Source organism: Hippocampus zosterae, chromosome 13 (genome assembly GCF_025434085.1).
Source record: "Hippocampus zosterae strain Florida chromosome 13, ASM2543408v3, whole genome shotgun sequence".
Classification (NCBI taxonomy): Eukaryota; Metazoa; Chordata; class Actinopteri; order Syngnathiformes; family Syngnathidae; genus Hippocampus; species Hippocampus zosterae.
This window is the reverse complement of record NC_067463.1, coordinates 22,246,818-22,269,947: the sequence shown is the minus strand read 5'-3', so window position 1 is coordinate 22,269,947 and position 23,130 is coordinate 22,246,818. Positions and strand designations below refer to the sequence as shown.

At 47.4% G+C, this 23,130-nt stretch overlaps 3 protein-coding genes and 2 long non-coding RNA genes across 9 annotated transcripts; 2 read left to right on the top strand and 3 right to left on the bottom strand.

Annotated features, from left to right (window-relative positions):
- Positions 1-226: 226 nt before the first annotated feature.
- On the top strand, positions 227-7,224 carry LOC127613539 (E3 ubiquitin/ISG15 ligase TRIM25-like). Of its 2 annotated transcripts, XM_052084627.1 has the most exons (10): positions 227-1,144; positions 1,418-1,513; positions 1,766-1,846; positions 2,142-2,294; positions 2,457-2,619; positions 2,702-2,740; positions 3,512-3,586; positions 3,653-3,730; positions 5,731-5,959; positions 6,061-7,224. In XM_052084627.1, exons 1-10 carry the CDS (start codon positions 524-526, stop codon positions 6,368-6,370), a joined length of 1,845 nt encoding a protein of 614 aa, XP_051940587.1. In that variant the 5' UTR covers positions 227-523; the 3' UTR covers positions 6,371-7,224. The 2 variants fall into 2 exon arrangements, with proteins under 2 accessions (XP_051940587.1, XP_051940588.1); XM_052084628.1 differs by lacking the exon at positions 2,702-2,740.
- LOC127613579 (uncharacterized) lies at positions 2,209-8,838 on the bottom strand. 2 transcript variants are annotated; one of them, XR_007966235.1, is made up of 3 exons: positions 8,723-8,838; positions 2,419-2,584; positions 2,209-2,326 (listed from the first exon to the last, which is right to left on the bottom strand). It is a non-coding gene; the product is annotated as an uncharacterized LOC127613579 (long non-coding RNA). The 2 variants fall into 2 exon arrangements; XR_007966236.1 differs by lacking the exon at positions 8,723-8,838 and adding an exon at positions 3,635-3,719.
- Positions 7,767-15,616, top strand: man2b1 (mannosidase, alpha, class 2B, member 1). The gene is made up of 22 exons (XM_052084610.1): positions 7,767-7,969; positions 8,741-8,843; positions 9,125-9,298; positions 9,389-9,582; positions 9,783-9,915; positions 9,991-10,136; positions 10,314-10,513; positions 10,585-10,705; positions 10,780-10,858; positions 10,921-11,030; positions 11,459-11,566; positions 11,638-11,937; positions 12,028-12,125; positions 12,201-12,321; positions 12,871-12,989; positions 13,063-13,164; positions 13,276-13,363; positions 14,453-14,533; positions 14,627-14,851; positions 15,003-15,152; positions 15,268-15,370; positions 15,443-15,616. Exons 1-22 carry the CDS (start codon positions 7,856-7,858, stop codon positions 15,544-15,546), a joined length of 2,973 nt encoding a protein of 990 aa, XP_051940570.1. The 5' UTR covers positions 7,767-7,855; the 3' UTR covers positions 15,547-15,616.
- LOC127613578 (uncharacterized) lies at positions 12,366-13,389 on the bottom strand. Its single transcript, XR_007966233.1, has 2 exons — positions 13,248-13,389; positions 12,366-13,153 (listed from the first exon to the last, which is right to left on the bottom strand). It is a non-coding gene; the product is annotated as an uncharacterized LOC127613578 (long non-coding RNA).
- A 372-nt stretch (positions 15,617-15,988) lies between the features above and the next one.
- On the bottom strand, positions 15,989-22,817 carry trmt1 (tRNA methyltransferase 1). Of its 3 annotated transcripts, none has more exons than XM_052084624.1 (16): positions 22,635-22,817; positions 21,323-21,634; positions 20,826-21,015; positions 20,552-20,739; positions 19,968-20,083; positions 19,771-19,883; positions 19,423-19,571; positions 18,830-18,913; positions 18,691-18,760; positions 17,816-17,950; positions 17,643-17,728; positions 17,355-17,463; positions 16,664-16,740; positions 16,474-16,593; positions 16,248-16,362; positions 15,989-16,180 (listed from the first exon to the last, which is right to left on the bottom strand). In XM_052084624.1, the coding sequence occupies exons 2-16, from the start codon at positions 21,619-21,621 to the stop codon at positions 16,106-16,108; spliced, it is 1,926 nt and encodes a 641-aa protein (XP_051940584.1). In that variant the 5' UTR covers positions 21,622-21,634; positions 22,635-22,817; the 3' UTR covers positions 15,989-16,105. The 3 variants fall into 3 exon arrangements, with proteins under 3 accessions (XP_051940584.1, XP_051940585.1, XP_051940586.1); XM_052084625.1 differs by having other exon boundaries at positions 21,323-21,548; XM_052084626.1 differs by having other exon boundaries at positions 21,323-21,503.
- Positions 22,818-23,130: the final 313 nt, after the last annotated feature.

Sequence of the window (23,130 nt, the reverse complement as noted above, 5' to 3'; positions counted from 1 at the left end):
ATAACTCGAAATAATCTACAAAGGGTTTTAGGAAAAAGAGTTGTACGTGAGACATCCTTTATTTCATGATCGTAGTGTTAACGATAAATTTCACCTTGCACAAAGAAATAAACAATGACTGGAAATTGTCCAGTCAAAAATTCGGGCAAAATTATTTTCCTTCCAAGTGTCAACGGACATCGTCGCCACCAGAGGACAGTGCGACCTCAAATGATGTATTCCACCTGATGACTAAAGCACATAGTGTGACATTTCACTTCTTATTTATAGACACGTGTAGTATGAAAAGTAAACAATTTGACAATGAAATTACTTTTCTCTGCGTTAAAATGTCAATAATGATCTTCAACAATTACGTACCTGCCAGTCAACAATAAGGGTAAAATTCTGTGGATTCGGAGCGGAAGAGTTATTTTCGTCGCTCCCAAAGCTCTGGTCCGACCCCTCCCGTGGTGTCAAAACAAACCCGGAGAGCGTGGCCGAAAGTCGGACTCGATCCGCGAGCCGCCCCGGTCCGGCGACGATGGCCCACCATGCCAACATCTCCGTGACGGAGAGCCAGTTTCGCTGTCCCATCTGCTTGGACGTCCTCCAGGACCCGGTGTCCATCCCGTGCGGACACACCTACTGCATGGCGTGCATCGACGGCTACTGGGACAGTGCCGAGCCGCCGGCGCACTTCAGCTGCCCGCAGTGCCGCGAGGCCTTCAGCCCCCGGCCGGTGCTCCGCCGGAACACCGTGCTGGCCGAGGTGGTGGCCAAGCTCAAGCCGAGAGAAGCCTCGGTGCTCTCCGAGCCACTCGAGCTGTACCTGGGCACCGCGGGCCAGGTGCCGTGTGACTTTTGCCCGCCGGAGAGCAAACTGGCGGCGGCCAAGTCGTGTCTGGTGTGCCTGGCCTCCTTCTGCGAGGCTCATGTGCTGCCCCACCGGGAAGTGGACACCTTACGGCGGCACAAGCTGGTGGCCGCCGTGGAGTGTCCCGCCGAGCGGCTCTGCGCGCAGCACCGCCTCGGACTGCGGCCGCGAGCCGGCGGGGATGTCGAGCCGGAGGAGGCCGCGGTGGAGTGGAGCGGAGACTGTCTGCTGTGCGAGGCCGACCGGGAGGAGGCGCACCCCGGGGAGGCTCAGAGGGCGCGGAGACAGGTACGGGCGACGACCAGACAATTCAAAAACGGGTCTGAATGCTGTCAAACTGCGCCTCGATTTATTTCGCGGAAGGACACGGGATGATAATCGATAGTTATTGGAATTGAGCTGTGAGTGCCGCTGATGGTGAAGTCGTACAGCACTCAACTGGCTTGGGTGCGGGCAGCTTGGGTTTGATGAAAAAATTGTTATTTTAGGAATTTTTACAAAATTGAAAATGGTTCCCACGGTGATTTGAATGAGCCACCAAATTGTCTGTCTGGCGTCCAGGTTCAACTGCGGCAGTTTCATAGGATGGTTCAGGGCAAAATCCGAAGTTGCGAGCGAGAGCTGGAGGATTTCCAGCAGAGCTTGGAGTCCCTCAAGGTACACATTTTGGTACTTTTAGTTTTTCATAGGATGGTTCAGGGCAAAATCCGAAGCTGCGACCGAGAGCTGGAGGATTTCCAGCAGAGCTTGGAGTCCCTCAAGGTACACTTTTTGGTACTTTTAGTTCTTGGGGTTTAAAAAAAAAGGTTCCTAAAAGGTTTGCTCAATGCTGCAGACCCTGGCCCAAAAAGATTCTTGGAACCCTGGAAAGGAGTAAATTACCCGTGTTTGTGTACGGGTGTGTCTCAGGTGTCGGCATCGGCCGTTTTGGAGGACAGCGAGTCGCTTTTTGCTGACATGGTAACACGACTGGAGAAGACAAAGGCTGAGGTGAGTTGTGAGAACTTCAAAGACAGTTTGGGTTACGGTTGCAAACAAGGGCAAGGTTTCAAATTAGGGTTTCTATTCGGGTTAGGGTCTCAAACAAGGCATTACGTTTTAAAGTAGGGTTTCAAATTAGCTTCTGAAGCTAGGCTTAGCGCCTTAAATAATTCTTTAAAAATTCAGTTTTTTAAGCCAGGGTTGTGATGTTAAATGAGAGTTGGGTTATGGAGTTTGCCGTAGCATTTCAAAACACGGTTGGAAACGTCAACATGAAGTTGCTGCCTGCTGGGTGTGGCCTAAGGTACGAGCGCGCGTGGAGGCGCGCTCGCGAGCGTTGGCGGCTCGCGCCGAGCAGGAAGCGGAGACGCTGGAGAAAGATCTGGAGGAACTGCGCCGGCGAGATCGGGAGATCGAACAACTTTTTCAGACCCAGGACAGCGAGCAATTTCTGCAGGTGATGTCGTCGCGAGAAATGGCACCTTATCCCTTTTAAAAAAAAAAACATTTTTGGTTCTTCAGCACAAACATTTTGCCCAAATTTTTGCACCTCGAGACCCCAATCCGAGCCCATCGCGCACCTCGGCTGTTTGAGTGTCGCTCTCTCTCTCCCCAGCAGGTGGCGCCGCTGCTGTGCCTTCCCGTGGCGACCGCCGCCCGGCCCTCGCCGACGTCTGGCCCCTCCGCCGAGGCCTTCAGTGGGGCCAGGGGGGCCCTGGGGAGACTTCGCAGCCGCCTGGAGGAAGTCTGCAGAGAGGAGATGGACTCCATCAGTAGGGCGGGTAAAACGCGGACGACCATGACACCCATACATACGCGCGGGTAACAGGGTAGGGTGCTCAACCGTTTGCGTTTGTCTTGCAGTTAATGAGAACAACGGGTCAGGTGGCGAGTGCGCGAAAGGTGAGATCACTCACTGGACAGCAATCCAACGATTTCAAATGACTGTTTTCATCGACGGTTAAGGTTTTGAGTGAGGATGTCCAGACAGGGGTAAGGTTTCAAAATGGGCATTCAAACCCCCCCCCCCCCCCCCCCCGTTAGCATTTTATACCAGGGTTAGGGTTTTAAATTAGGTTTGGATGCCTTGGGTCAGCATGTGAAAATTTGAGTTGGGTTTCAAATAAGGTTTCAACGGCTCAGTTTCAAGTTTGGATTAGGGTTTTGGGTTAGGGTTTCAAACTTGGGCAGCGTTTCAAAGTAGGCTTTCAAGAAGGTTAGTTGTGAAGTTACGGTTTCAAATTTGGTGAAGAGTTTTTCAAGACGAGTTTCAAAGTAGGGTTTCGGGCTCGTATTTCAAACGAGGATTCATGCTTAGAATTTTAGGGCTTTGATCCTGGCTTGCGATTTCAAGCCTGGGTTAGGATTTCAAGTTTGGTTCTGATCTTCAGGTTCCAGGCCGTCGTTTGCAATTGAAACGAGGCCTATGCTTTCAAATTAAGGTTTTGAGCCAGGGTTAAGGTTTGAAATGAGGTTTTTGAGCCACGTTTAAGGGTTCCAATTAGGGTTGGAATTAAATTAGGGAGGGCGGCCCGGTAGTCCAGTGGTTAGCACGTCTTCACAGTGCTAACCACTTTTCTGAACTTTAAGCGGTTGGGAAAAGGGCTTGAAACAAAGGTGAGGTTTTCAAATTCAGGAGCACCGAATAAAAATGTCAGTCGTGTGTGTTTGAAGGCGCAGTAAATACGGCCGCCGAGAACTTCAAGCCTAAGCATTCCCCTCGCCATTCACGACAAGACGACACACAGGGTGAGTACTGCGTGCGCTCTCGCGCTACCAACTGCCCTGTTCAAAAACTTTTCCTCCTGTGCGTAGTGTTTGCCTCGTCGATCTCTCCGTCCTTGCCGCTTCTGCAGCCGGCCGACCAAAGGATGAGGGCCGTCTTCCTCAGGTGTAAGTTCTCTTCTTCATCACCCTAAAAAGGTATCACAATAATAATATAAGCCTCCGGTTAATGTTGTCTGTCTAGAGGTGTTGCTGCACTCTTTGTGTTCAAACATGCTAATGTACAACCACAAGAAAGTTGCTTGTTTGGTTTGCCGGTCTGACGTTTCGCATATGTTCACATAAGGCTTGAAAAGACAACGTGTCATTTTCTTTGTTTGACATTTAGTTTGACGGTAAACATCCGACGGCAGTGGAAAGAAACGGCTTGAAGCAAGCACACTTGACCTCGTTTTCGAGGAATTTCCTACGAGCTGACAAAGTGATGCTTGTCATCAAGTTCAAAATTTTCCTTGTAAGTCAAGGCACCAATCACCACCGTTTTTTTACTTTTCTTGGACAAAAAAACCCCCAAAATGACAAACAAAAAACTGGTTTGGGAGGGGGGAGGATGCTATTACTACTTTTGTTATTTTACCAATTTTACCAATTTTATTTTGAAATTTTTTTGGGGGGGGAGCGTCCAACAGTTCTTCCTCCTCTGAAAGCATGATGACTGTTTCAGCCGAATATTTTAATTCATATGAAAGTATCCGACCAAGATTCCAACTTTTCTTGGAAACAAACTTGTTTTGTTTTTCAAATTACAGGGGGGGGGGTGTGAGCGTTCATTATGATTAAATGTTATCCGTGGCCGCAGTGGAGGGAACCTGAGAATGTCACGTCTGGATTAAGGAAAGTCACCCAGCGTTTGTGCTGATAGGATGACACCGTGTCGCTCATCAATAAACGATGACGTCGCGGGTGTCTCTCGTCCCCCACAACTGCAGATTGTCACCTCATCGGGGTCCCAAAAGGCTTTTCCCCGGTCTGTGCTTTTGGGGTGAGGCCGTCTTGTCTGGTCACCAGGCAGGTGATCAAGTGGTCTGTTCGAATTCGGGTTCTTGAATGGTCTGGGAATGTTTTTGCGGCTTGGGGTTTCGTGTTCTCATTGGCAAGCTTGTTGCAAGGGGTTAGGTTACTTATTTAAGGATGGTGTTACGCTTGTCGTCCTGTTGTCCTGTTGTCCTGTTGTCCTGTTAGCATTGAGGTCAGGCTTGTTGCTAAAGGTCGGGGTAGACCATCCCAGTCTTCTGTCTCGGGGCAGTGGTTTCGGTGCTACCTCACAGGTAGAAAATGGAGTGTTCGAGTTGGGGCTCCTCTCAGGTTTGGAGTACCGCAAGGTTCCATTCTTGAGCCTCTGATTTTTCTTTCTCTTGGGGCAGTCTTCTGGAAACATCCCATTTCATGTGACACGCAAACGTACAAACGTTCTTGAGTGTGTGTCGGGTAATCAAAGGCACGGATGTATTTAAAATGCTTTGATTTATAATGATACAAAGACTGAAATCCTGTTGTTTGGACCTCGTGATGCCGCCACGGGTGCTCAGATGCGAGATCTGAAAACAACTGTATATAAAACTTGATACTTAGAGAAGTTCAGTTGTCGAGTCCAACTTTCTTCAACTGCCCAAAGGTAAACAAGTCCTCCTCCAGGGTTTGGTTACGATTGGGTTTCTTGTTGGGGTTGTTCGGTGAGGGGTTTGAGGTTCGCAGCCTATTTTGGCTGTCTCGCAATCTCAACACACCTAATTCAAATGACCAGGTTCATTATTAGGTGTCTTCATTGCTTGCTGATGGGGAATGAGTCATAAAAGTCATAAAAGGACAGCAGCTCTCGAGGATCCGAGCTGGACATGCCTGGTTCAGTCTGAGGTCTTGTTGGGGTTAGCTGGCTGTCAAGGTTCAAGTTCTTGTTGGGGTTTGGGTGGGTGAGGATTGGTTTTTGTGAGTTCTCATTTGGTTTTACTTCGGCTTGGTGTTCAGGTTCTTGTCCTGGCTATTATAGTTCTTAGGGAAAGTGTGTGGGGGGTGGCGGGGGGGTTGTTGGAGTCTTCTTAGGGTTGGTGTTCCGGTTTTTGGGCTGGGGCTGTCCTTTTTGCTTACTTCCTGTTTGTTGGTTATCTCAGTTTGCTGTCATCTGTCCTTGGACCCGGACACGGCCCACCCCACACTGGTGCTGTTCGACGGGGGGCAGGGGGCCCACTGCGGCGAGGAGCTTCAGTCGTACCCGGCGCACAGCCAACGCTTTGACTCAGTGGCTCAGGTCCTGTGCTGTCAGGGCCAGTTTGGCGACGCCAGCTACTGGGAGGTGGAGTGGCACGGCGGCGGATGGATCGACATAGGCGCCACCTACAGGTAGACTTGTAAAGGGTGGGAGGAGGGGATATTTCCGCAAAGTTTCTGGTCAATTTCCATTGGAAGTTAAGCCAAGGGATATTTTTCAACCCTACTTCCAGGCGAATCGGACGCAAAGGCGGCGGAAAACCGTGCCTGCTGGGCCGCAACGAGAACTCGTGGCGACTTCGCTGTACGCACGCCGGTTACGCCGCATGGCACGACAACCGCAAGACCACCGTGGCGGCGGTGCCGTGCCCGCGCATCGGCGTTTTCCTGGAGCGCCACAAGGGGGCGTTGTCCTTTTACAGCGTGTCAGACAGCGTGGTGCTGCTGCACACCTTCAGATGTGCCTTCTTGCAGCCCATCTACCCGGCCTTCCGCCTGGATCTGGACTCCACTCTGCTCCTCTGCCCTCCTCCAGCGTACTAAACGGCCGTGACCATCTCTCCGATTTTTTTTTTTTCAAACTACTGGCAATCCCCGCAGTCACGGTTTGGCATGGCTTGTATAAAAATATTGCTTTTGGCTTAGCTTTGGTGGCCCCTTGGTAACTATGTTGGACTGAAGAGGAGGACCTTCATTTCACCCTGTTTCATGGGGGGAAAAAAGTGCCTTGCTGCCGTTTTGTGGCATGCAAAGACAATTTCAAATCTTATCGGAATGGCGTCAATGACATGCGGATATTTGCTTTGCGTCACAGTAGGGCTCGCTTTAAATAAAAAACTAAATCCAAAGGCTGTTCAGTGGGACCTCTGAAATCCCACACGGAAGTCGGACAAAATTCTGACTATTTTCGTGTGATCAGAAAAAAAAAATCCAGGCATTTTTTTTCTTTCCATTAGGATTACGACTTGATCAAAATGTAATAAAATTTTTTCTCACATCGCTTTATTCTAGGAAGATAAATTTCCTCAATTTTATTTAATCTTATTTTTGCGACCTTTTTAACGCTGAAGCTAACTAACTATTCGCGTCGTCGACTTGTCAAATAAATTACTTAACAATTACATATGATGTAATTTCTTTTAAAAGTATAGCTACTTTTCTGGAATAAAACGGCTTTTTGTCCACCCCACTCCCAAAAAATATTTTCTCATACATTCCCTTTGCCTTCATTCCCAAATTGTGCCTTTTTATATCGTCACATAGTTTCTGAGATTAAAAATTTGCAAAAGTAGGAGAGTCAAATCTTCAAGGAAAATGCGGGAATGTGGCGAGGCTACATGTGTCATGTCCTTTTGAAAAAAGGAGTATGACAAGAATAAAATAGTGTTTTATCGGGGTATGTTGTTCTTTGTAATTAAGGTTAAAATCGCTCATCTTTGTTTTTTCAAAAGTAAGACTTCTGGAATAATACGTTTTACGTAAAAAAGTACAACTTCTGACATGAAATTGACACTTTTCTTTTTTGGATGCAAACCGATTTCTCGTAACGGCGTGACTTTCCTTTTTAAAAAATCTTGTAACGGTATTATTTCAAAAGAAAAATATGAACCCGTGAAATACGGTATTCCTACTTTTTCTCCAAAAGGAAATTATGACATTCTTGTTGAAATAAAGTCAGTAACGTGAGTTCTGAGAGATGGAACAAACGCAACCGTTATTGTCTAGATATTACAATTATGACAAATATCGTAAATTACATTTTTCTCTCAAAGTATAAATATGTTGTTTTCCGTGTGGCATTTCGTAGACAGGGAGCAAACGATTATTGAACATTAACGAACGTGAATATGTACGTGAAACGCGCTTTGCTTGTTTCTTTTAATTTAAAAGGTCATTAAAAAAATATCACGTCATTAACAATCGACCGATTAAAGCCCGCCAGACAAGATTGGGGGTCAGGAATTCGCTTGTCACGTGACACCTGGAACGTAAACGCTCATCACATGACTTTGACTTTCATTTGCCAACATGGCGGCGGGCGGCTGTCGGCTCCTTTCGCTCCTTTTGCTACTCTGCGAAATTTGTTTGAGTTTGCCAGTCGACCGCAAGGAAAATCTACGCGAGGACAAATGCGGCTATCAGGTGAGACATTTCTGGGCGCTTTTTTGTGACATCATGCCGCGTTCGAGGCCATATAGTTGAAAGGAAACTTGGGGGAAAAAAAACGACTTTTCAGTCATTTTATGACTAAAATCGTCCATTCAAGATCTGTGAACTGGAAATAGACACGCAGACGGTTCATTTTTTTCGGTTAGGTCTAAACATTTTATGAAAATAATGCTGTCGCGGATGATTTTGATCGCTGATTAGATCAGATGTGTAATCACACATCCTTTTTTCCTCAAATAATAACAATAGAGTTCCATTTTAAAATTTTAAATAAAACAGTGCGAACGTCGAATATTGAACACAACCATCACTTTTGATGAATTTGCACGATTCTGTTCTTGATCAGTATGACTGCACTATTGCATACTTTATATTGATTGAATAAATGTTTATTATGCAGTAAAAAAAACAAAAAAAAAAGGAGCAACAGTCCGAAAGGGAGTGTCAAGAAGTCAAAGGTGTTGTTTGACCAACCTTCCCCCTCCAGCGTGACCTAAGATAAATGATCCAATCATGTTGCTCGATGAGTGTCTGGACATTGTGACATACCAAAGTGATGTTTTTGTGATACTGTCCCTTCCAACGACAGGGACAAATTCCGTGTGAGGTTTTAACACACAGCCGGCAAGGTCAATTCGTTTGTTTTTGTTGTGCAAAAAAAAAAACTCCTTTATTAGTTGTTTGTATGTGCATTATTGCCATTTATGTTGGGATGTGCGTACATACTCATTTGTTTGTTTGCAGTCCTGTCACGCTACAAAGGCGTCCATGCTGAACGTCCACCTGGTTCCGCACACGCACGACGACGTGGGCTGGCTCAAGACCGTGGACCAGTACTTCTACGGAGGTCTGAACAGCGCGTGCGCACATGCACCTGTGTGATAAAAGACGAACCATAAAATGATCATTATCCTCTGTGCAACAACACCGTCATTATGTTTTCACATGGAGGTTGTGGGGGGGTGGGGGGGGGGGGTTGCATTTGTATATATTTTTTCCCTGCTTTTTTCACTGCAACTTTCAACTGAAAGTTCAGTTGAAAGTTGTTCCCAGTAGAGTGACGTGCTTTTAGCAAGAGATGCGCGCAAAATGCAGGCCGTTTTCAGGCGGTCCCTTGTTGGTGTGTAGACCGTAACGACATCCAGCACGCCGGCGTGCAGTACATCCTGGACTCTGTGGTAGAAGAACTGAGGAAGAACCCCAACCGAAGGTTCATCTACGTGGAGACCGCCTTCTTCTACCGTTGGTGGCGTCGCCAGAGCTCCGACATGCAACGGACGGTCAAGCAGCTGGTCAACCAAGGTGCGTCCCCGCTTGGATTCCTTTGACCCGGGGAACGCCTCTCGCCCACCGCCCCCCCTCCCCACCTTGCATCCCCTTCCTTACCCCAAGGCCGACTGGAGTTCGTCAACGGCGGCTGGTGCATGAGCGACGAGGCCACCACCCACTACAGCGCCGTTGTGGACCAGATGACCATGGGCCTCCGGTTTCTCAACCAGACCTTCGGGCCTTGTGGTCGGCCCCGGGTGGCCTGGCACATTGATCCCTTTGGACACGCCCGAGAGCACGCCTCCATGTTTGCGCAGGTAGAAACAAACAAACAAACAAAAAAAATAAATCACATGTCTTAAGATTGAATATAGCCTCGCCCAAAAACAGCAAGGCAGGTTGCTACATTGCTAACATGACTTGCGGATGATGGAGCATTGCCAAAAACGAAATGTCACCGGTTCGATGTTTTGATGTTGTTTTTTTAAATCTACAATTCACCCATGTCCTGCTCCAGATGGGTTACGATGGCTTTTTCTTCGGGCGAGTGGACTACCAGGACCGGACCCGGCGGATGCGGGCCAAAGAACAGGAGCTTCTGTGGAGGGCATCTGACAGCATCAGCCCACCGTTGGCCGACCTCTTCACCGGTAACGGAACAAATTGGCAGCTTGTGGGCGTGATCCGATGGGTTTTGACACCCCCGGTCTTCACCGCCCTGACAGGGATCCTTCCCAATGGGTATAACCCACCCGAGGGCTTCTGCTGGGACCAGTCCTGCGACGATCCACCCATCAAGGATGATCCCGACCTGGAGGACTACAACGTGAATGACGTGGTGGAACGCTTCCTCAACGTTGCAAAAAATCAGGTGAGAGCACTTGAAGCGGGGCTTCGCAAACCCCCTCCGAGCGGTTTTTCTGAGGGCTCACTCCAAATCCTAACCCACTATCGCGCATAACGACCATGGATCGCGTAGGAATTCAAAAGTCTTAATGGAGAGAAACTGTCGCTATGAGGTGAGAATCAAGTCTTCCTCCCGGCCCAGTCTCTGGCGTACAAGTCCGATCACATCATCATGACCATGGGCTCGGACTTCCAGTACGAGAACGCCAACCTGTGGTACAAGAACCTGGACAAGTTGATCCGCTACGTCAACGCCCGGCAGTCCGACGGAAGCCGCGTCAACGTCCTCTACTCCACGCCCTCCTGTTACCTCCAAGAGCTCCATCGGGCCAACCTCTCCTGGTAAGACCCAAATGCTAGCCCACAAGCAAGGGGGGCAGCGGCGTAGAACCGTTCTGGGTTTTTCCGCACAGGGCCCTCAAGACCGATGACTTCTTTCCGTATGCGGACGACGCCCACGACTTCTGGACGGGTTACTTCAGCAGTAGGCCGGCCCTGAAACGCTACGAGAGGCTCAGCAACAGCAACCTGCAGGTGGGTTCCTGGATCAGATCCAGATTCTGGAAAATGGAAACCACTCAAATGTGAGGATCTTTTGTTTTTTTTAGACCTGTAACCAGCTGGAGGTTCTCGGCGGCCAGGCTTCCACTAGCGGACCCTTCGGCCAGGGCGACAGCCTGACCTTGAGTAAGTCCGAATGATTCCCTTTGCCTTTTGTCAAATCTGAGCGCTCATTCTTCCCGGTCCAGAGAGAGCCATGGCGGTAGCTCAGCACCACGACGCCGTGTCAGGAACCGAAAAGCAGCACGTCGCCAACGATTACGCCCGGAGACTTGCCAACGGCTGGCAACGTTGTCAGGTACGGTGGACGTCGCACTTCAGGAATAGCGGCACGCTAATGGAGATCCTCAATGGGGTTCAGGTCTGGGAGGTGTCAGGTCTATCCCCGTTGAGTAAAGATGTGCATTTACTGGATTTTCTTTCCTCTATTTCGCTGTTCGGTTTGAAAGGCCATGACGACGGGTAAGATCCAAAGGAATTTTCTGGTGGTATCGGTTTCTTGAGTATCGTGGGAATGTGGACTCTCAATGGGGTTCGGGTCTGGATGAAATTTTGTGGCTCCGAAACCACTAACATTGTAAAAATCCAACGATTCTTGATGGGTTTCGGGTCTGGGTGAGGTTTTGCGCATCCTTGAAGCTGTCAATTTGAGTTTTTTTCCCCCCTCAGTCGACTATTTTATGCGTGGCGTCCATTTTGACGGTTGATGGTTCTTCCCGTCTCCAGGTTGTGGTCAGCAACAGTCTCGCCGCTTTGACTGGCTCCACTGCTGAGCGGGTGTACTGCAACAGCCTCAACATCAGCGTGTGTCCCATCACCGAGTCCAGCAAAAAGGTCCAAAAAAACCCAAAAAAACCCTTTGATTTTTGCCGGCAACTTTCCTGATGCGCCGCTGCCTCCTCCAGTTCTCCGTGAACGTCTTCAACCCCCTGGCTCGGCCCGTCTCCTGGCCCGTCAGGCTTCCGGTCAACGGCACAAGGTATGCGGTGGCTGACGCTAACGGCAAGGCTGTGGACTGCGAGGTGATTCCCATCTCGGGGTCCACGAGGGACGTGAGGAGGAACCGCGGCTTCGCCGTCAACGAGCTCCTCTTCCGGGTCCGAGCCCCGCCGCTGGGCTTCAGTACCTACTCGGTGTCCCTGCTCCAGGACGGGCCTCCGCTGGCCTCTACGAGCTACCATGTGCCCAAATCCATCTGGAACAAGGTACAGTATGAGATCCAACCTGTCATGTACTTGAAGCAGGATGTCGGTACAGTCCAACCAGAACAACAGATTTTAAAAAAATATCTCCAGTATCTACGCGTGACCTTTGACCCAACGACGGGCCTCCTGAGCCGCCTGGACAACTTGGAGACCAAACAGAGCATCAGCCTGACACAAAACTTCTACTGGTAGGTCTCTGAAAGCTCATCATCATCATCAAGTGAAGCAAATGATGAATATTTGTGTGACCTCAACGCTTGCAGGTACAACGCCAGCGACGGAAACAACGCAAACAGCAAACAGCCCTCAGGGGCGTACATCTTCCGACCCAACTCCTCCACGCCGTTTGTCATCAGCAAGACGGCCAAGACGGAGACGATACAGGCACGGATTGTTACGCTTTTTTTTTCAAATTTTGAATTCAGAAGCCAGTTTGATGTCGCTAACGTGATATTTAGTCAACAGATCTACAGGAAAATCTCAAGAAGCCATGGCCTGGAAAACACACACGTCTGCCATTTTGAAATGTTAACAACATATCCTATTGGCAACTGTAAATGACGTAATCGTTTACTTTCGTCATTGCCTGTGGGTGGAGCCTGGCAGTCTCAACAAGCCATGCCTGGAAAAAAAACTAAACCAAAAAAAAAAAAAAAAACACAGCAAAGCTGGCATTGTGGTTCGAAGCAGCCATTTTGGGCTCCATTTGGGGGGAACGTGGTGTCGTCATGCCATTCGGGGTCTTTTGGGAAAATTCTTCCCTCAAAGCTAAGCGATACAGGTGAGAAACATGAAACTTGGGAGGCATGACAATCAAGAGGAGCCCCGTGAAAAAGTCTCTTGGTCACATGGCAAAACAACCCCCCCCCCCCCAAAAAAAACAGCAACATACCTCAGCTCAAGTCCTACCAGCATGGTCTTTCCCCTTCTCAGACGTCAGTGATGCAGGAGGTGAGGCAGCGGTTCTCCCCGTGGGCGTCTCAGGTGGTTCGTCTCCATACCGACAGCCGAGTTCTAGAACTCGAGTGGACCGTGGGCCCGATTCCCATCGAGTGAGTATGGCCGGCCTTACGATTTGTGTCCGCGGGATTCATTGGGGAAATCGCGTCCATCTTCTTTCATCAGCGACGACTTGGGCAAGGAGGTGATCACTCGCTTGGACACGGATATCAAGTCTTCGGGAATCTTTTTCACCGACTCCAACGGGAGAGAAGTTCTGCAGAGGAAGTAAGTCGTCATGTTTCTTTCCAGTGACTCTCAGCTGTGGTTAATTCAGCGAACACTGAATGAAGATGTTCGATTGTGCTCACGGTGACGACTTTTGTTGCGAGCCCGCAGGAAAGACTTTCGACCCACTTGGAACCTGAAACAGTCAGAGCCCATCGCCGGGAACTACTACCCGATCAACTCCCGTGCCTTCATCAAGGTGCGTTGCGTGTGCTCAGTAGAATGTTTTTGTTCAATTTTCCCAAAGCTTAAAAGAAAATAATTTTGAAATGGATACAAAGTCACATCATTAAATGTTAGCAAACTATGTAAGCATAGCTAGCTAAAGAACATCAGAATTCAATGCCAGCCATTTTCAGACCATACTTTCCCCAACCATGTGAATTTAAAACAAACAAAACCTGGGATTGGATGTCTGGATTCTTTAAAAAAAACACAAAAAAAGAGGTCCTTGGCATTGAATGAGTTAAACTAAGCTAAGCTAGGCTATGGGTGCTACGTTAGCTTCGCAACTTGAAATCCACATATTTTTTACAAATGCTAGCACAATGCTAATGCTAGCATTAGCTTGTACCCAGTTAGTCATATTGAATCAACGTCTCTTTTTTCCATTTGGGGGTAACGGTCAAGTTTCTTGAGTTTTCCTGAACCAGGAACTCACACAGCAGCTTGTCCGTTTCATTTCCTGGTTTGTCACTTCCTCTTCCTGTTCTCTCTACCTGAGTGATCCTCAATGTTTCAATTGATACTCAAAAAGCCTTGAAAAGCACTGTATTGAATCTAAAAAACGCGGCATTGGATGTCTGGATTCTTAAAAAAACAAAAAAAAAAAAGGTCTGAGGCATTGAATGAGTTAAGCTAGGCTAGGCTATAGGTGCTACGTTGGCATCGCAACTTGAAATTTAAGTATTTTTTGCAAATGCTAGCACAATGCTAATGCTTTTTTTCCATTTGGGGGTAACAGTCAAGTTTCTTGAGTTTTCCTGAACCAGGAACTCACACAGCAGATTGTCAGTTTCATTTCCTGGTTTGTCACTTCCTCTTCCTGTTCTCTCTACCTGAGTGATCCTCAATGTTTCAACAGATACTCAAAAAGCCTTGAAAAGCACTGTATTGAATCTAAAAAAACGCGGCTTTAATTAAGTGGCATGATCATGTCAATCGTTGACACCTCGCTTGGGACATGGTAACCATCTGCAAGTCCTCAAATGTTTTCCATAACGCATCCACAATCATTTGGAACATTTTGTAGAAACATGTCCGTGTGTGTGTGTGTGTGTGTTGCCAGGATGACAAGGACCAACTCACTGTGGTGACGGATCGCTCTCAGGGTGGAGGCAGCATCCAAAACGGCTCCCTGGAGATCATGGTCACATCTCACACACACACAAGCACATACATAAACACACAGACGGATACACATATAAACACACACACCTAAAAAACGAAAAACAACACACAGCTCCACCGCCGGCTGTTGTACGACGACGTCCGCGGCGTGGCCGAACCCCTCAACGAGACTTCCGACGTCTTCCCAGAGGGTCTGGTTGTGCGCGGCCGCCTGCTGCTCTCCCTGAGCCACCCGGCCAGCGCCGCCGACGTGCACCGCCCCCTAGCCGAGGAGGTGGTACTGCAGCCGCTGCTCACTTTTACTGAGGGCCACCTGCACCCAAATACGAGACTGGAGGTGAGAGACGGAAATGGAAAATATCTTTCTTTAATCACCGGCTATTGTGTCTCAGAATACTCCCCCCGCACCCCCCCCCCCCAGCATAAAGTTATGATTTCCTGAATTCACCCCCTTTTACTTTGACGAAAAACAAGAAATCCAAATGTAGTTCTCAGGACTACAGGCTGCACTGCCCCCTGCTGTCCATCTCCTAACACTGAGCCAGTGGGACGACAAGTCGGTCCTGCTCAGGTTGGAGCATCAGTTCCAGAGCTGGGAAAGCAAAGCCAACTCGCAACCGGTCACGGTCAACCTGCAGGTTATTTACTACTTTCCCAATTCCGACATTTGACAAACGACACACATGCTCAGGTACTTTGAATTCTGAAAGTATACTTTGATAGCGTCATCTGGTGATTTTTGCTTCGGCGCAGAAGCTGTTTTCCACTCTGGAGGTGACGGGCGTGTCCGAACTCAACCTGTCAGCTAATCAGTGGAAAGAAGAGATGAAGCGTTTCGATTGGAGATCGCAGACTGGTACGTGGTGGCATGACTTGAGGCTATCTTGTCCTCCCCCCCCCCCACACTTCCTTTTTTTTTCTCCAGTAGTTGAAAAGCAGATGAAAAAGTCATTGGAGGACCCCTCCATGTGGGAGGTCACCTTGCGCCCGATGGAAATCCGAACCTTCCTGCTCAGAGCGAATCTCAGATAGCCAATCCAGCTTGGTCAAGATGAAAACGTGGCGGCCATTCTCCAGCAACTCCTGAGCCACAAAACTGGGGGGGAAAAACTACACCGCCACAAAACCTCATGAGACACGAGAAGAAAAGTGCCATGAGGCTACCATGTTTCACCTAATGTGATAAATGCTTTTATATTGATTTTATATCATTCAAAAAAATGCAGTGGGAAATAAAAGTCAAATCATTCTTACCGGTACTTGTTTGTTGCCCAACATATTCCACTTTTGGAATACACTATAAGGATCAAAGAGAACCAAAGATTCTGGAGGGGTTTCTTTTTAAACAAAAAAATATATATATATTGTTTTTTTTAAAAAATCAGTACTACTCTGATCTTTACAAAGGCAGAATGTTTATATTTGCTTGTGCAATGTTACCCAATAAGGTATCCTAAAAATGACCACTGACAAATTTCAAGTTATAAGTCAGGCTTTATTGGACCGTTACAACAGTCAGAGCCCCAAAAAAAAGGTAATTAAAAAAAAAAAACTTTTTTTGATTGTGAAACTCAACTGACTTTACCGCCATTCACTCCATTTTCTCTTGGGTGATGCAATCGGGGTCATGCGAATATGAGCATTCGTCGCCATACGTGCACGTGCCCTGAAACAAAGACAAACGTTGACCAGCCGAGTTCAGTGTGAAAGGCACCGACAAATCAATCTTGTACCCGTTTGAACTTTTTGCAGGGGGAGCTCTTGAGCTGAGACGAGTCTGTAATCTGGCCCTTGCGCTTATTCTGGTTCTTCATGCGCCTCTGCTGCAGGTTGTTGGAGATGCCGCCACTAGGGGGCCCCAAACACAACCAAGCAGAGGACAAAAAAGACACATTTGTACTTTGTGGGGACCCAACCACCTTGCAGTACGAATACAGTGGCTAGGGATGGTTTTATTACCCTGCTTTTGCTCTGGCTTTAGGTCCCCAGAAGGCCTGCGGGTTCTCCTGGAAGCGGGTCAGGTGGCGCTGACGGGACTGGGGGTTGGCGTCGGCCCGGACGGTGAAACACGCTTCAAAGCTGAAAACAAATAAATACAGTGAACAAAACGGCAGACGGAGCAAATGCCCATCGGTGAACTTCGTCTCACCTGGGCTCGGTGGACAGGATCTTAAAGGCGGGCGTCATTTCCGAGAGCTTCTCCCGTTTCACCGGGTTGCTCTTCTCCTGCGGACAGGATGCAAATTAGCTTAAGAACGTTTTTTTTTTTTACGCCCTCCGCCAAGGCTTAAGAATCATGGGAGAGTAGACAAAAGATTTGTGATTCTATTTCAATTAACAGTCTGCTTATTATAATTAAAAGCAAAAAAAAAAAATCGACATTTGTTCATCTCTCCGTGGCAGCGACGTAAATGAGAGGCGGAACAATTAAATGCTCTTCTAGCTGGCAGAAGCTACCATGAAGCCACGCAACCATCTGTTGCAGTTCCAGACTACAGAATCCACGGACAGATTTCACACGCTTGAAAACTCATAACTTAGCGATGATTTGATTTCAGCCGAGTCAAAAAAAAAAAAAAAAAAACACACCTGTGGAGAAGACTCTCCACAACAACCCGAGCTAAACTTAGCTTCTGCCGAAAATACAAAGACTATCCGCCAAATTCAACACGCAGTACATCCTTGACACCGATTACAACTTTCCTATTATCCGGGCGCCACCTGATGGAATCTTTGGGCATAATAGAAAAAAAATCCTAACACCCAAAAGATGTGACGATTTGTCGACAGATAAAACAAAATAACATGAACGGGTAGCACAGAAGAAAAAGCCATCTTACCCAGCAGCGCATGATGTCCCAGATGGCGGCGGGCGGTGCGTCCGTCTTGATGGCATTTTTGCAGGCGTGTGTGAGGGAAACTCTGTGACCGGCGTGCAGCAGCGCAGATCTGAGCACGAGTAAACGCTTCCTTAATGAGGCGGCAAACTTTTCAGAGATACTCAGTCAATAAATAAACGGCGATAAACGAACCGCCGCGAAATAGCAAATGTTCACGGTGGTTTGTTTTCAAACCGGCTTCATTTGATTCTTTTGAGCGAAGCCCAAAGGTCGGTTCATGTTGCGTACCTGAACTGCAGCAAAGGTGGCGTATTGCAGTGTATGGTACTGCTCAGACTATCCACCGTGTAGTAAAGGGGCGCGTCCTCCAGCTCCTGCTCATCACAAACCAGCAGGTGGCGTCACGCTGACGAGAAGTTGGGAACAGCGCATCGAAAAAAAATAAAATACAATAAAATTACCTCAGTCACCATACTCAGTATCCCCTCGATGCGCTTGGACGTCTCAAAGCGAGACGGGTTGGTAGAAACGGCGCTCAGAACCTTCTGGACGAAGGGCCGGTCGTGGATGGCTTCTGCCCAGATCGGACCGCCCAGCTGGGAAGAGGCCACGCGCGACAGATGAAGCGTTGAGTGCGGGCGTACGACAAAGTTTAATGCATTCGTTCAAAATAAAAATCATTATTAAAAAAAAAATTATAGTAGAAAAAATAAGAAATATATAATTAATTTTGAAAAATGTCTCAAAATTCTATTTTGGGTTCAAAAAAAAAATCACAATATCTTATAATAATAATAATTCCTCAACATTGAAAATTACAATCTACAAAATTAATTTGGGATTTGAAAATGTTTTGGGGGAAAAATTCAATAAAACTGACTCATGTAAAAAATATGACACAAAATATATCCATTTTAAATATCACACCTTTTGTAAAATGAAAAAAAAAACGTCACTGAAAATTTAAAACTTCAAAATGTCATTAATACATTTAAAGCTGAAATTCAAATAGGTTGAAAAAAAAATAGTTAGGCACAATTAAAAATTGTTTAAATTAATTTAATATAAATATTATATATATTATAATTATATAATATAAATATATATATTTTTTATATAAATAAATAATTTTTAGGCCAAAAACATTTTGTCAATCACCACGGAGCACAACAAAATTGAATCATACATACCGGTATTTTTTTTAGTGGAGTAAACGATTTCCCAAAAAGAACCTTTTCTTTTTTGTTGTCATTTTAGGCTAAAATGTGACTGTGACGTTTCATTTGTTGCCACCCATTTTGAGTGACTTGCACAAAAAACAAGTCAAAATCTTCACCTGATGCCTCTGACCACAGTGCTCGCACGTTGGTCCCACCGGTGGTCCAGTGGCTGCCGAGTACTTCATACTGAAATGGACAAATCACAGTCAGCCGAAGAAACTCGAAGAACAAGTCTCAAGTTCCACGACTACTCACTGTTTGCCGTTGTCGGTCCTCCTGCCCATCTTCTGCAAGTGGAACGACCCGCAGCCGACACAATTGTAGATCAGAGCCTGTTTGCTGCAACGCATCGGTTCGCCGTTTCACTTTCAACTCGCGATGGGCTTCATGAAACACTGAAACACTGAAGCTTCATGAAACACTTGTGATAGTTTAGGACTCCCTCTAGACGGCCCTGTTGCTTTTAACTGTGCCGGCGAGGGCCATGACGGATGGCAAAATTACTCTATGTGCCTGTTCATACGGTTGAAAATCCCACAAAGCGTATTGTCCTGTATCGAGTTAAAAGTCGACATAGGACGACACACCAAATAGTGAAATTGGCCTTCGTGACAACGAACCGCAGAAAGCCACCGCGACCTTGCTTTTGAACAAGACGCACATCTCTAGATGAGCCAAAATAATTGATTTTCTTCCATTTTTGCCGTCCATCGCGGTACGTGATCACATGATGTCGCAAACAAACCACATCGAGTCATATCTCATCTGATCTCGGCAGCACTGACTCGGGCCATCCAGATCAAGCAACGATTGTCTTGGCATCGCATCGCATTCATGATACGCCGTACCTGGCTGAGTTTTTGACGACGGCTTGACCCGTGAAGACGCGCACAAACACCCGAATGTAGAAGTCCACGCTGACGGACAGCAGCGGCTGAATGTATCGCTGGTAGGCGTTGGCCCGCTGGTCCAAACTGTGCAGGATGATGCGCAGAGCCTGCGGGGAGAGCAAGTCGCGTCAAATTTGAAAAATGATTGCGGGCTTTAAAAAAATATATATTTTTTTTAAAAAAGATGCTTTCAATGCTAACAAGTGAATTCTGGTGCGTTTTCATGGCACTGCATCACACGCCATTGATTTGACAGATTAAAACATACTGTGAAGCCATTCCAGGACTTTTTTGACGGACGCTCACCAGCTCGTGGCAGTACTTGGCTTTGATGGAAACGGAGCCGTATTTGCTGTAGCACGTCTCGCCGCTGTTCCCCGCTAACACGGCCATGTCGGTGCACGTGATGCACAACAGGCCTGCCAGACAAAAAAAAAAAGATTTGAGTCGATAATACTTGTTCATCGTTAACAACCCCCCCCCCCCCACACACACACACACACCTCCGTCGCTGATAGACTGCACGGCGGCGTCCAGGAATGAAGCCGGGCTGCCGTATGGATCGAGATCGATGACGTCGTAGCGATCGTTCTTCCCTCGCTTCTCGTACATAAGCATGCTGAGAGGAATGAGAAAAATCGGTGACAGGAACTGCAAATATTTCCTTTCAAATTAAGAGAAAATTAATCGGAACATGAAGGAATTTGGCAGCCCGCTAGTCGAGTGGTTAGCACGTCGACTTCACAGTGCAGTTGTACCGGGTTCGATTCCAGCTCCGGCCTCCCTGTGTGGAATTTGCACGTTCTCCCCGGGCCTGCGTGGGTTTTCTCCGGGTACTCTGGTTTCTTCCCACATGCCAAATAACATGCGTGGCAGGCTGATTGAACACTCTAAATTGTCCCTAGGTGTGAATGTGAGCGTGGACGGTTGTTCGTTGAATGACTTGTCAAACTTTTTAATAACCCGGGCAAAAACGGTGATAAAACTACCCCCCCCCCCATACAATGTGAGCATAATTTAATAATTTAAAATTAAGTTCCTGAGAAATGAGCGACAAAATGGCCGAGCCCGTAACAGGCGGTCCTACCTGGCGTCCTTGCAGGTGGCCTGAAGGATCTCTCCCACCTTGTTGTACTCGGCGTTCCTGGCGATGAGGGCGGCAGCTTTGTAGGAGAAGTCGTTGGCGGTGACGCTCTGAAGGCCCGGCACTTCCAACGCGAAACGCACCGAGCGCAGACCCGACGCCGCTAAGCCTTCCAGGATGCGCAGCCCGTGCTGGAAACACAAAATGGCAGAAAACACAAACGCATTCAAAACCTGCGGTGGGACTGATCCCAAAAGGGGGTTGACGGGAATTTGACCTGGCATTTCTGCCCTGCCGTCGCCGTGACAACGGTGTCCCCCTCGACGTCGGTCTTCCCCTCCTGCGGGTCAGCCTCGCTGGCTTCATCCGACAGCGACGCCACAACTCGCTCCTTCTCGCCGGGCACCAGGATCTTAACGCCACGCTGAGCCAGCACTTCTCTGGAGAACTCCGTGATCACCGCACAACTGGACAAGTCACAACGATGAACTGTTCCTTGAAAGACTAAATTCGTTGATGTTCACAACAAAGACTCGAAATTTGGGGTCAAGGACTTGCGGTCCTGGGGCCATTTGCGGCCCGCAGAAGGATATTTTGCGGTCCCCTACTTGATACCAACATTTTATGTGACTTTTATGCCACCCCCCCTTCCCTCCATTTTAGTTTTACCAAACCCCTGCTCGAAATTCTTATTGACTTTTGCAAAAACACATCTTACTTTTAAAGGCGACTAAATAGTCTTTTGTCGTTTGTAAAAACACGACTTATACTTACGTTAAATCTCTATTAAACTCCTGGACCGGGTTGTAAAACACTTCGTTGGCACTGGGAAACAAGATGGAGGCTTTTCCCTCCTTCACCACCGTCTCTCCCGGTAGAAGCCCGATAAGAGGTGACTCCTCCTGGCTCTTGACCATCGCTGGCTTGGCGACGCTAACCTCAAGGTCGGGATTAGCTGTTTTCGGGGGTTCCATAGCACAACCCGCGCACCACCGACGCGCTGCTGCGGTGGGCGGGTGCAGGCAAAGGTGGGTGAAGTTGCGCAGGAACAGCCGAGCGGGCCGCACTAGCATAAAGTTACAACACCTGGACAAATGACGGGAAATATCAAACACTACAAGAAAGGTACACTGAATGCAGACAAACTTGATTGACTGTTGCGGTATCCAAAATCTGGCTGCGGGGCTACTTGTTGCCTGCTGCATGCTTTCAATTTGCCCTCCATATCCGTCAGCAAATTAAAAAGATTTTTGCACGGCCCAATTCAGTGGGTGACAAGAAATTGTTGTTGAAAGACAGCACATTGTACTTGTCATTTTAAATATTTGGAATGAAAATGTCATGTCGTTTTCGCTTTTTTTCAATGTTACAAGGACTTTTCTTTTTTACAAAATATTTTCCATGATTTTGTAAGGACTCACTATCTTTTCCATGATTTTGTAAAAAGTTGCATGCTACAAGTTAGCACGACGTCTTCATTTAGACGCCTCACTAAAAAAAGTAACTTTTTTTGTCAATTTTTGTTGTCTCCTCCCACTTCAAATGCATTTTGTTTTCCAAATCAAATCATCTGCAAACCATTCATTTTTAAGGATATAGTATTACCGGTCAATTATTTTGGCACCATGGTCTGTCGTAGGTTTTGACCTGATGTACATTTTCAGGATGAGGGTTACGTTTCACATTGAGAGTTCAAATACGCAGGAAACAATCGGGCTCTGTGATGTGACATTTCAAACCAAATTTTGACACTAGCTAACATATCCGAAAACATGAGCACATTTACATAGTCGAGACGAAACCGTGCTTACACCCGCCAAAAATCCTTGAATGTGAAAAGTATCCTGACAAGAGCACAATACACTTTGTAAACATTGTGTCCGGTTTAACATACCGCGCGGCATTTCTAAAACCAGCAAAATGTCAAATTAGTGAGATTTGGGAGAGATGTGGTTCCTCCCAAACGTCGCATTTGGACCCCTTTTCACGTGTTTCTTGGCACCGAGCGAATTCGTCAACATGTTATCGTCATGCCCACAAAATGCCCGACCACATTAACTGGCTGCCGTCGCCGAATAAATCTCACCGGAATACGTGTGTCTCCTCAAGGTGACAGGTTCGTGTTACTTGGAACTCCGTCTGGATTGATAGTGGGGTTTTTTTTGGTGGGGGGCGGTTTTGCCTCCTCTCATTAGAAGAAGCCGTCACTCTCACGTTAGCACACGGACACCGCCATGTTAGTGGGCCGGCCTACGGAAGCTCGCGTGGGCTCGGGAAAAAAAGCGAAGCGGTGTAACGGCGTAACGCGAGACGTCCTTCTCCTGCTCAACCCGGCCTACTTTCACAGCGAAAGTCTGGAAAACTCATCAACCTGTTGCCATGATAAACTCATTTCATCTTGGAAAAAATGCAGGCTGGTAAACATTTGAACCCAGACTGTAAGTAGCTGGAATAAAACTCAATTGCATTGGAGTCGAAGAAAGCGGGAAATGATCACGTCAACGAATATTTGGAACAAATATTTCACCAAGACAAATTCATATGATTGAATGTCACACAAACATAATTTCACTCATAAAAAA

Bases quoted from the DNA above. Each gene is read 5' to 3' on its own strand.
- LOC127613539 (XM_052084627.1), top strand. From the start codon at position 524: ATGGCCCACCATGCCAACATCTCCGTGACGGAGAGCCAGTTTCGCTGT. The intron at 1,514-1,765 runs GTACACATTTTG...GGTGTGTCTCAG, and splicing joins AGAGCTTGGAGTCCCTCAAG to GTGTCGGCATCGGCCGTTTT. The intron at 1,847-2,141 runs GTGAGTTGTGAG...GTGTGGCCTAAG, and splicing joins TGGAGAAGACAAAGGCTGAG to GTACGAGCGCGCGTGGAGGC.
- man2b1 (XM_052084610.1), top strand. From the start codon at position 7,856: ATGGCGGCGGGCGGCTGTCGGCTCCTTTCGCTCCTTTTGCTACTCTGC. The intron at 10,514-10,584 runs GTAAGACCCAAA...TTTTCCGCACAG, and splicing joins CATCGGGCCAACCTCTCCTG to GGCCCTCAAGACCGATGACT. The intron at 12,322-12,870 runs GCACGGATTGTT...TCCCCTTCTCAG, and splicing joins CCAAGACGGAGACGATACAG to ACGTCAGTGATGCAGGAGGT.
- trmt1 (XM_052084624.1), bottom strand. From the start codon at position 21,621: ATGCTAGTGCGGCCCGCTCGGCTGTTCCTGCGCAACTTCACCCACCTT. The intron at 19,572-19,770 runs GTGAGCGTCCGT...CTCTCCCCGCAG, and splicing joins CCAAGTACTGCCACGAGCTG to GCTCTGCGCATCATCCTGCA. The intron at 16,594-16,663 runs GTGAGACGAAGT...ATTTGTTTTCAG, and splicing joins ATCCTGTCCACCGAGCCCAG to CTTTGAAGCGTGTTTCACCG.